Raw genomic sequence first — 12,505 nt, 5'->3', positions numbered from 1 at the left:
TCCCATTTTCTTCCATAAAATCTTCTCCTCTCATTAAAAATACTCCACTTCCGATCTAACACTTCAGAATATTCATCTTCTGTCCCGCTTTTGCCCTCTTTTCCTTTTTTTCAAATTCCATTTCTCCAATTTGTCTCAAATATCTTCCTCACCATCCTCAGCCACCTCTCTATATATTTACTATATTATCTGCTCAAAATCTCCACTTCCTCTTCGCCACCCCCTTGTCTCAGAATTTCTTTCATTCAAAAACCCCTCTCGAAATATTAACATTCCAAAAAAACACCCAACTTCTACTCCCTGCCACAAAAAAAATTCTTCCATTTCTTCTCTGCCCCACATCCCTCATGTGCCATGTGTTGGTGAGATAAACCTCAAATACTTCTTTGGATGGTTGAGAATATTATTAAAGGAGATGATCATGCCAAAAACAGAAAAACACCTCTGACATCCACCACAATGTGTACGGGCTGAAAAGCCCCTCCAGTGGGATACACGATGTGTTTTATGGAGATGCATTCCATGCTGCAATTTGACCATTCTGAGGCTGAAATGAAGAGATTGAGTTTTTGGAATGATGATGGCTGTGGAGATGAGTGTGTTTGGCAAAAAACAGCCGAAGGGCAGTCTGGTATTTATTTATTTTTCTTTATATGAATATTAACCTGTTGACTGTTTTTGTGTTTCTTTCAGGGCAGGAGGCGGAAATGAATGAAAATGAATGAAAGCGGATATCTCATTATGCAGGATGACCACCGAGTTGGGAGAGCGAATTCATATGGAAAGTGCTCAGGGTGAAGGGATTGGGAAGGAAATGGGATGTCTTATTTTTGGAAAAAGCAGTTTTTGGATGATGAGAGTGGAATGAACATGAAACAAAAAATTTTCTTTTTTCAGAAAAGAAAGATACGAAACAGTTGAAAGGGAAGAGAACGAAGGTGAATCAACTGTTAAAATAGATTGATTTGCTTAAATATGTATTGATTTCAACTCATCTCATTCTATTCTTTTTCAAAAACATTGTTTAACATATATTTGGAAATGAGATTATTTTATTACGTTATCGTTATTATTGCGATCATGTTTTTTAAACCAGAATACACTAGTTTTGTACTGTTCAAAGAAGCTTTGATTTTTTCGAATCATTTTTTATGTTTTTTTGAAAATCTGTGATAAAAACAATTTGAAATGAATTAAAAACAACTAATAAAATTTAAAAATGATATATTAAACTTTATTTGCATGTGATTTCAATTGAAAATTCTCTAATCACCCCACCCTTAATGAAATAAGTTTATGATCAAACTTCGGAATTTTTTATGAAATCAAAAAAAAATCACCCATATGGGTGATTCTTTTTGAAAAGTCACAAATGTTAAATTTTCATATAAATTAAAAATAACATATTTTGCTAAATATTTTGTTAACGAATATCAAACTTCACTTAAATGGAATCTATTTCTTGATAATGTTATTTCAAACATTATTGAGGAGACTTGTGAGCTAAAACAAAAATTTGATCATAATACGAAATTTTTGATTTATTTGAAAATTAAACATATGTGACTTTTCAAAAAGAATCACCCATATGAGAAAAATTTTTTGCATTTATGAAAGAAACAACGTAAACCTAAGTGACGTGAAGAAGATTTTCCCTTCACGTCCGTCACTGGAGTTTTTTCACGTCAGTATTTAAAAATTTCAAATTCGTTTGTTATTTGGTGTCCAATGCAAAAAATTTCTAAAAAAACATTCATTCAAAAATATTATTTATAATATTTTTATTTTTTTTCTATTTTTTGATTTTTTTATTTGTTCCATAATTATTTTTGCAAAATTTTCAAAAATCAAAGATCAGCGATTGGACATTACAATTGTTTGGAAAATTTATGATTTGTTTGTTATTTTTTGATAAATTGCTTGACCCATATATTCTTAATATATTGAACTTCAATATGAAAAAGAAATGGATATTGACATGTTTGCTTAAATTTTTATTTTTGTTGTTTACGAAAAAGAAATAATACCATTTTCAATAGTCATGAAATGCAATTTTTCTATTTAAGTTTGAGATAGAAACTTTAAGATTTGAAATGATTTCTATTTCTCTTTTTGTTCTAATTTTTTATCTATTGAAGAAATAGAGCTACGCATTTCAAACAAGCAGTATTCCTTTGGATAAACAAAAATTTTGTGGACTCAAAAAACGCTGAAGAAGGATTTTTCGTTTTAAATAGAGAAGAAGGTTTGTTATTTATTTGTTTTACAAAATATGAATGTTTATTTATTGACAGCTTTTGCATTGATTTCAGAGCAGCAGATAGAAATGATCGAAAATGAATTAAAGCACTATTTCTTGTTATTCAGTCTGACTACCAAGATCGGACAGCGAATTCATAAGGAAAGTGTTCAGGATGAAGGGACTTGGAAGGGAATTGGAGATGAAATTTTCTGACGAAAAACAATCTTTTTTTCACTAAGAAAGATGGAATTTGAGCTGAATGCAAGTTTTTCACATTTTTCAGAAGAGCAAGAAATCGATTCACTTGATGGAGAAACAACTGATGGAAAGGATGATTGGAGAATCAGATGATGAAACACTTGAAAACAGAAGGAATTATGAATTTTTATTGGAGGGAAACAGTTGCCAATAGGATAACATAGAGTTATTGACTTTAAAATATGTTTAGAAGGTTTGCTGTCGTTATATATTTGAAGTAATTATTATTATTTTTTTTTAAGAATGCTGAAAGAGCGAAGGAATGGATGGCTTTGAAGAAGAAGAAGAAAAGCAAGGAAGAAAAATGAAATGAAGATTGATGAAATTAAAGATAAATCGAAGATGGCTGGAATTGGGCATTGGCGAAAAAATTTTTTTGAGGAAAGAAGATTTCTTGTGAAAGGGGGCAAGTTAAAGAAGAAGAGATGGAACGAAAAAGAGATTGACGCGTGCTTTGTATTTATTGTTGGAGAGGAGGGATGATTGAGCTGAAAGTGAAAAAGATTCAGATGTTTCTCCTCTGCAGAAGAAGACAAAACCCTGAAGAAGAAAATTCGATTGAATTTCGCTGTTGATATTCATTGACACTCATCTTCTCAATTTTCAACAATTAATCATCTCATTCAATCCATTCATTATCTTCTTCTTCTTCTTCTTCAAATACATCAACAACATTTCACACAACTTCTTCTTCATTATCCTCACACATCATCTGATTGGATTTCTTCACATTCTGAGTTGAAATCAGAGATCATGAATGAAATGAAAAGGAAACAAGGAAATATGTTGATGAAGGAAAACATAACAAATCAAAATGAGAAAAAGATGAATAGAAAATGAAAAATAAGAAAGATTGTTGAATAAAGTGAAAGAAAACAAAGTTCTTGATCTAATAAAATATTTTGAAAGGAAATGTGGTCAAAAGAATTGAAGAAATTTTTGTGATGATAAATATTTAATGAAAAAGGAGAAAAGAAGGACGAGAAGAGAATAACGAACCAGAAATGCATGCAACAGCGGAGCAAGATGAGGATAAAGAAGTGATAACTGAAGATGACAATGAAGCAGAAACAGAAGAAATAGCTCCATTACTGTTTGCACTGAGAGGTGGCTGAAACAGAAACACTTTTTAAAGAAGAGAAGCTTTATACAGCTCCGAAAATCGGATAGTCGAGCTATTTTTGAACAACATTCTCAAAAATATCTACTGATATGGCTCTCTGAAACCGTCGTTCCATTCACAATCTTCGTCTCCTTCGCCCAGCATTCCCCTCATCCCTCTGTCCAAATCGTTTCCATCCAAATTCTGCAGCCCATCCAACAGACAAAACTTCTCCTTCTTCGATGGCATCCGCCCTTCATGCACTCTTCACCTTCATTTGACTCTTGCATCCCCAAAGGATGCAGACGAAATACGTAGTATTTCTTATTCATTTCTCAAGTTGAAATAAACCATTGAATTCCCTGAATCTCCTGTGATTGCATAAACCACTGTCGCACTATTCCCTGTTGAGAAGACAATGGAACTGAAACTGAACAAGAACCAGAAGAAGAGCCAGAAGACGGATTCAACAAGGGAGGAAGAGACACATTCACTCCGCTCACTTCTTCTGCAAAAGTCATTCTCCTTCCTCCAACACTGCTGCTTTGCGACTCTCTCAGCGGATCCAAGTTCCTTTTGTCCTCTCTTGGAGTTCCTTTCATGGCGGACGAAGTTGGAGTGAGGTTGTACATCCCAAACGCTTTTCTCTCCTTCTCCTTCTGAAAATTCCTGATCTTCTGTTCCTCTTTTGTCTGCGCTGCTATCTCCAGTGCCTGCTTCGTGGTTTCATTGAGTGGAATGCCACTGGCCAATGTTCGTGATTGCAGTGTTGACGCAGCAGCAGCCGAAAGTGGATCAACAGGCTGCCTCGTTAGCTCCAACAGAAACTAATTCTCTTCATTTCTCGCTTTTTCCAGGACAGGGCGGAACTGCTCAAGTCGTGTGGCTATTTGAATGCCCCTTGATTTCGTCATGCGCTCAATGACGCTCACTCTCGGTGGCTGCTTGCGGATGCTTGGTTGATGCGGGGCAATTGCCAGTGAGGAGGAAGATGAAGATTGAGAAGGCACAGGATAAGAAGAAGAAGGAAACCCTTTGATTTTTCCCAGTTGAGAGTGCTGCGTGGAGAGTGAGGCGATGACGGAGTGATCATAAGTTTTGCCTGAGTTTATGTTGGAAGCAACAACATTAGATAAAGAGGATGAAGAAGAAGCATTCATAAAAGAAGTTCGACATGTTGAAGGGAAACATTGATACAAAAAGATCTGAATAACTTTTGAACTTGCTTCTTCATTATTCACAGCAAATAAAGTTGAAGTATTCTGATTTTCAATTGAAGAATTCCACTTCGAATTCATCGAAAGAGAAAGTTACAGAAGTGAATTCACCAAAATAACAGAATGCATCACATAAAGTTGTTCATCACACACACATTTCTATCCTTCTGCAATTTTTCCTTTGATCGGCAGAATCGTCAAAACCTGCAACTTGATCAGCGGATGGATCTCTTTCCAGTTATGCAGGATGTCTCTCTTCTTTCTTTTCTCGTACGCCCTCTTCTGCAGTGCACGGTGTCTCCTCACACGCGGATAAACCAGACACACCAGCCTCCGCTCGATGCTCCCACCCGCCACACTCCCAAAGCCAATTCGCTCATGTGACAACAAGCACAGCTGGCCAGGCAGCGGAGAAAGAGGAGCTGGAATTGTTGTCTTTTTCTCATCCACAAGTGGCTCTGCTCCTTCCTTCGCGATGAAACCGTCTCCTGCCAGCAGCGCTTGGAGCTCAGTTTTTGTGTGTGTGATGCCTTAAGTTCCATCACTTCCTCTCCCCTCTGATCCTCCTCCACATTCTCATTCATCTCACTCATTGCGCTGTATCTGATTTCCAACATGATCTGAATCCTCATTAAGTTGCTTCTTTGTATCAGTGGATGGAAGCACCAATATATTGCCTACTTTTCATAGCAGGTACAATCCCTCTCGTGATAGAACACTCAAACAGAGGGAAATAAGTTGCAGACGCATTCAGCCGCTTCACATCAGACAATTCCAGTCTGTTGTCGATGCTCGTCCCACCTTCGTTCCGCAGCACAATCGACTGCATCGGAGCATTCACCTCGCAGATTGGTATCTGCTCCAGAAAGTGCATCGCAGTTATCTCTGTGCCTCGCCCGATCTCAAACACAACATGCGTCAGTTGGAATCAGCGTCTGGCACACGATCTCCAAAATGTCTTGCTTCCCAGCGGAGCAGCATCCAAATAGAATGGCAGGTGCAGCAGATTCTGCAGCAAGCGCATATCAGCCTCTATGATAAGTTTTTCGTCGTGGAGGTTGAATATCCCCGCTGATAGTGTGAGCTCGTGGGCATAAATATGGTTTAGATAGTTAAATGACAGCTTTTCCTGCAGAATCGTCTTTTCAGTGATCCAGCTGTGTTATCCACACAGCTGTCGAGGGAAGGATTCTTGAGATTTCTCCAAAACATGAAACTGTAAGTGCATTTGGCTAGATTCAAAGGGCCAAAAAATGTTTTGATCGTGTGGAGCTCTCTTCACAGAATGGCGTTGCTGTGTTGTTTTTTTGGACGGGCCAGGCAGAATTGCTAATGTCGAAATAGTTAAAGAAGGAATGATTAGTCAATCGAAAGGCTTTTGGAAGAGGAAGAGAAGAATAAAGGAATGAATCAGTCAATAAATAACTTCTTGAATGAAGGTTAGTGAAGAAATCTTCATTCCACAAGCTGTATCAATCGAATGAAATGATTAAATGCTAACACTCAAACAAATCAATATTCATTTAATAATAAAGGTTAGAATTGATGATGCTGAGAAAGTGCATCTATATTTTTTGTTTTGTTTTCATTTTGCATTGTTCATTTGAAACAATCTTTCATGAAATTTCAATTTCAAAGTCCTTCATTACAGGAACATAAAACCACAAGTTTGCGATATCGGACAAAGTGAATGAACGTTTTATATTAAGATAAAAACATATGTCTGTATGATTTTCCATTTTTTTAAAAACATATAAAGAGAAATCATTCGCAACTTAAAGATCATTTTACCACGTTGAAAGCGTTGTATTTTTGAATATGATTTATATGCTTTGCTTGTTCAATAAGAATAACTTGAAAAATAGAATGAAATGAAATAAATTTTTAAAAGACAAATACAAAACAGTGATTAAAGTCAAATATGAAGTAATGCTTCCAAAGTTTGTAAGCTTATCGAGCTTCTTTTATCTCCAATTATGTTTTTGATTTTTGAAATAATTCTCTCGCAGCTAGCTTCGCTGCATGGAGATAGGATTAGTGACAAACATAAGCCTGAATACAACGATTGGAGATTACCAAACTCAGCAATTACATTGTAAAAGATTTCTGGATCTTTTTCGAGCATTTCTTCCGGCTTCGATTTCATCTGATTTTCAAAGAACAACTTGCAAGCAGTTATAGAATTGTTTCCATAATCTTTAAGCACGCTTCGAGCATAATTCGTAAATGATCTGTCAAGTCGAGGAAACCAGTTTGTGTATAGCAAATTTTGGATTTCTTGCAATATAGTTTTTTCTTTCTCTTCGTTGAATTCTATACATAAATCTATTTTCTATGTCGAAAATAATTCCTGTACTTCTTCTTCATCTTGAAACGTCTCTTCTCCAGCTGTGCTGCATGCACAATGAAAGGAGTCATTTCTCAATTCAGTATCGATATCTGAAAAATGTTCTGAAGAAGAAGAAGAAGATCTCAAAGTCCGTGAGATGGAAGAAGAAGGAGATGTTGATGATGACGCAAAATCTTCCAGTATAAATGAAGAATCTTCTGTTTCCAATTCCTTACGAAATAAACAATCATATACATCATCAATCGCATCATTTTCTGCTTGTACAAGTCCATATTCTTCGCTTTCTTCGCTTTCACTGTCTTCCAAACCCTTCAGTTCACCAATTTTCGTAAAAACATCTTTTTCTTTTTCTTCAATTTCTTTTATTAGTTTTTCGATCTCAATAAATTCCTCATTTTTATTTTCCGAACCTAAAAATCATTAAAAAATAAAAAAAAAAAAAATTAAAAAAAATGAAGAAATATTGATTGCAAACTATTGCTTTTAATTGATGAATTTTGTTTGTCGAAGCAAACTTGTTTTCTTTTTGGCATTGAAAGATCATAAATGTCATGAGTATCTTCATTCATGAAGGAAGTTGAAGAATCGAAAGAATTTAAACTTTTTGACACAAAATATGTTTTTTCCGAAATATCAAATGGAAAAGGCCAAGGATGAAAAATTGAAACAGGGAAAGATTGAGATTGATTAAACACAATTGTTTCATTTGAGTCGGATTGTTGAATCGTGCACTTCAACGAAAAAGATGAAGAAAGTTGAGCTTTCGGAAATGTCTGATTTCTTATCAATTGAATTCCTTCTGGTGTTAATGCATAAGAAAGTGACACGTACTCCCCCCGAATTCCTGTTAAAAAAAAATTATGTAACAAAATGATAACGTTTGTGATAGCGTTGCGCCATTTCGCATCTTGAAACAAATGATGCTTTGAAATATGAAATAGATAATCAAATGAATCGAGTAAATAAGGAAACACTTGACAAAGCTTTGTTCTGTCTTTTTCAAACATTAAATGAAGGTTCTGTAGAGGGAAAAGCAACAACTCAGTTTTGATAATATCTAACGCACATGAATAATCCAAAATTTTTTGATTAACAACAACATCGAATTTTTTCCTAATAAAAGAAGAAATATTGAACAGGCTCATCCATCTTGTTGTGACGAATGAAGGAATGCGCTTTTTCAAGAGTGTTCTTACAGATTTAGAATGGGATCGTTGTGAAAAATCTTGTAACTTTTGTTTGATAGAAATTAAAAATGGAATTATTGAAAAAGCATTAATGATGACCAAATTTGTTAGATGGTTGCAGCAATGAATATGAACTGGAAAAAATGAGTATCTGTTTCTTTCAGAACTTCCTGAGCCAGTTTCTTCGAATTCAGAGAATTGAGTTATTGCCTTTTTCTGTGAAGAAAAACCATCAGTGCAAAAACTTCTGATGACTGCATTGAATGATCGAAACTCTGAGATTAATTGTTGAATGAATAAAAAAAACTCCGACGTTGTTCCACACGATTCATAAAGACCCCAAAAAAATGGAGAAGAATTCAAAGACAAAATGGAAACATTCACCACCATGAATTTTTTATTTGCAGCAGTTGCTCCATCAAACATTACGCTTATTCCCTTGTTTGAAACTTTTTGCTTTTTTTCCTTCTCTTTGTCAGTTTTTTCATTGATGATCAAATGAGAAATTTTCCTTCGTGTTAAGTATGGGAAAATTGACAAAGGTGAAATAGAAGGATTAGCTTGACCGGCTCGAATTAAGGAGAATATGAATGTATTAACTTCCTTTGAGGATGAAGACAAAAAAGAAGCATTGCACCTTCCAACCATCGATATAAACTGCTTTTCTAATTCTTTGGGTGAACAATCTCGTTCAAATGATATAGAGTGCTCTTGAGAACTTTTGGTAATGGGTAAATCTGTCTGTTTTTTGAAATTCAAAAATTCTCGAATACTCAGTAAATCGCACTTGTGATGTTTAACAATGGAATAATTCTTCCTTCCTGATATGCCGCAAGCATATCCATCCTTGGATACAGGGCAAAGGAAATACTTGTGACAATCTTTCCCTGTATATCCATTTTCGTCCGTAATTTCATAAGTAATCCATAAAATATCTTCCATCAGTTCAAATTTGAGCTTTGATATAAATTCATTTTTCTTTTTTGGATGAACGAACACTTGGAAAAATTAACAAAAAATGAATCTTGAATATTATTTTCAAATTTAACGTTTACCTGTTCCATATTTTGAGTTAATGCGTTTTTGCAGTTGAACAAATGAGCACTTCGCATTCTCCATTTTCTTTTTCATTTTTTCATAAGCTTCTTGCTGCAATGAATCAAATACAAAATAATATATTTTAACAAATGCATTTTTTGAAAAGCAAACAATTAGAGGGTTATTGAGGCTCGAAACCAACTCATCTGGTAATTCACTTTGATAATCTTTCGACAGTATTTCCATTTGCGTATTGACTGAAGCTGACGTCAGTGACCGTCAATGACAATTGAAATTCCTCAAATGACTAATGCGTCAGTGTAATATATTTTATTTGTGTGATCAAAAATAAAAACAAAATTCAAAGATACTATTTATTAATTTTTTGAAGGTTAGAATAAAAGAATAAAAATAATATTAACATTATCAAAAGACTGTGAAAGAATTAATGAAAAATTTTCAGTGACGTGATAAAATTTCCAAGTCCGTCAGAATTCGAAAATTTCACGTCAAAAGTCAGTACGTCACTCAGGTTTAAAACAACGATTTGTTCCAAACTTTTTCTCCAACCTTATCATTATAAGTCTTTCATTTCCATGTCAAAAAAATACAGAAGAATTCCAAAATTGAGGAAAATATTTGGGTGATTCTTTTTGAAAAGTCACAAATGTTTAATTTTCAAATAAATCAAAAATTTTATAAATGTCTCATATTTCTGTTAACATGCACCAAACTTACCAAATATGGAATCTATTTCTGGATAATGCTATTTCTAGCATTCTAAAAAAGATTCGTGAGTGGAAAAAGAAATTTGAGGAAAATATGAAACTTTTGATTTATTTGAAAATTAAACATTTGTGACTTTTCAAAAAGAATCACCCACATATTTTGTTAAATATTTTGTTAACAAATATCAAACTTCACTTATGTGGAATCAATCACTTGATAATGCTATTTCAAACATTATTGAGGAGATTTGTGAGCTGAAACATAAATTTGAGGAAAATATGAAATTTCAGATTTATTTGAAAATAAGACATTTGTGACTAGACCTTTGCGACAGACCGACATTTTTTGAAAGCGTTCGACAAGTCGACCAACAAAAAAATTTATTCAAATGTTTATTGCATTTTTTCGAATTTTTTTTTTTAATTTTCAATTCAAACAAAATAAGATAGATATAATTCACATGTATTTTCAAGTAATTAATAATATGTTAACAATTCATAAATAAACATTTTTTATTTTTATTCGACAAAGATCAGTCGGTCGAAATGATCAGTCTGTCATATAGATCAGTCTGTCAATCTGATCAATCTGTCGAATAGATCAACTTTTATTTCAGAAAGCTGATATCATGGAAGTTTCAAATGACTATGATTTCATTAAGTTTTTACCTCTTGAATTACAAAATTGTATTAAGACAAAAGAAGTGGTTTGAAAACATTGTTTTATTTAAACAAAAATGAATTGTTTTGATTTTTTTTTCAAAGAGCGATGCATTGAGAAAAAAATTGAAGAGTTGAAAAGAAGCAATCGTTCTTTTGTCAAGTTGGAATATTCGAAAACCACTAATTTTGGAACATGTGTGAATATAATTTATAACGATCAAAAGTTACATCATATCTTTTTCTTTCTAAAAAAAAGATTACAAACACCCCAACAATACAGGTGAAGAAATTGGAAAAGTTCACTTTGAAGTGAACAACAACAAACTTTGGATAGCATATACTCCAGTCAAAAATGATGGCTCGTTAAAAAAGGATGGCCACATATACTATTTATGTCCTAACAGCAAGCAAGGAGTTGATTGCGGGATATGTGGAAGGAAAGGAAGCGAAAGGATATGCAATCATCAATGTTCTCTGTTGAATAATTCTTGTATCGTCCAATATTTAAAATCACCATGTTCTTCAAGCTATCAAACAAATTTTGCAACAAAGAAAATCGTGCCTTATCATTTTCAATATGATTCTTTAATTAGTCTTTTTTTGAAGCTGATCTGTCATTGTAATATAGCTTTCTTGTCTGCTTACTCATCGGAATTTAATACTTTTATTTCAACATTAATACAGATCTCACAACAAAATCCTTCTTTGTCAACAGAGTCCATTTTTCCACGTTTAAATCACAGAAAACTCTCTTCAATCATTCATGATGAAGTGAACAAAATAATTGCTGAAAGGAAAAAAATAATCTATAACTCTATGGTTGGAGTGATGATTGATGGAGGAGTTATTGCAATCAAAAAATATACAGTTATTACAGTAGTCCCATTGAAAGAATTTGCAAAACCATTTTTTTGGAGGATAAATGAAGCTTGCTGCACTTCATCAGACTATTTGAAGCTCATCACACAGATTTTAACGGAAATCAGAGATCTTCACGGAGAAGTGCGATGCTTTTGCACGGATGGTTTGCTTCCTCAACGGAAAGCAATTGAAAGTTTGAGTGAAGAAAATATTACAAAAACGTCTTTATCGATATGCGTAGGAACGACTCCAATATTTGTGTATTGTTGTAATCATCTGTTAAATTTAGTGGTGAGTCATTTTTACAGAAAAAATGAATTTTTTCAAAAATTGAGAGATTCATTAATTACATATTCCAAACAAGTGAAAGTCCTTTCTCGAAGAAATCCTTCTATTCTGAAATGCCCCACATTTGTGGAAACCAGATGGCTTTGTCTTTATGACATTTGTTGTTTCATTAGAAAACATTATTATAATGATTGTTTTTCTGAGTTGAAGGAATTAATTTTTGTTAATGATGTGATCAAAAATGAACTTCTTTTATTTCCTCTCAAAGAACTTCAGTTGTTCTTTGAAAAGGAAGAAATTAAGTTAGGTGATATTTTCCCCGAGGTATTGAAGGCATTTGCACGGTTCATTTGGATGCAGGAGCTGGCAGAATTTTCCGATGAAAACTGGCGATCTGGTTTATGTCAAATTATAATTCTTTTATTTAATTATTTCTTGGCAGGAAAACGAGGGAATATTATTTCTTTAGCCTTCTCTTTGACACCAACAGGAAGAAATCTTTATCAAGCAGGATCATTTTCCGAAACATTCTGCTCAGAACTGTGCAGGTTAAAAGAAGGATATAAACAGG

At 33.7% G+C, this 12,505-nt stretch overlaps 1 protein-coding gene across 1 annotated transcript; it reads right to left on the bottom strand.

The window, feature by feature from the left end:
- Positions 1–3,937: 3,937 nt before the first annotated feature.
- On the bottom strand, positions 3,938–5,693 carry MONOS_16298 (uncharacterized protein; the record flags this gene model as incomplete). The annotated part of the gene is made up of 4 exons (XM_067869212.1): positions 3,938–4,346; positions 4,431–4,864; positions 5,024–5,319; positions 5,501–5,693. 4 exons carry the CDS (start codon positions 5,691–5,693, stop codon positions 3,938–3,940), a joined length of 1,332 nt encoding a protein of 443 aa, XP_067733593.1.
- Positions 5,694–12,505: the final 6,812 nt, after the last annotated feature.

The sequence above is a fragment of the Monocercomonoides exilis genome (genome assembly GCF_001643675.1).
Source record: "Monocercomonoides exilis strain PA203 chromosome Unknown scaffold7-2047599, whole genome shotgun sequence".
Taxonomy (NCBI): domain Eukaryota; phylum Preaxostyla; order Oxymonadida; family Polymastigidae; genus Monocercomonoides; species Monocercomonoides exilis.
Note: the sequence above shows the minus strand (reverse complement) of the source record. Positions and strands in the feature narration are given on the sequence as shown.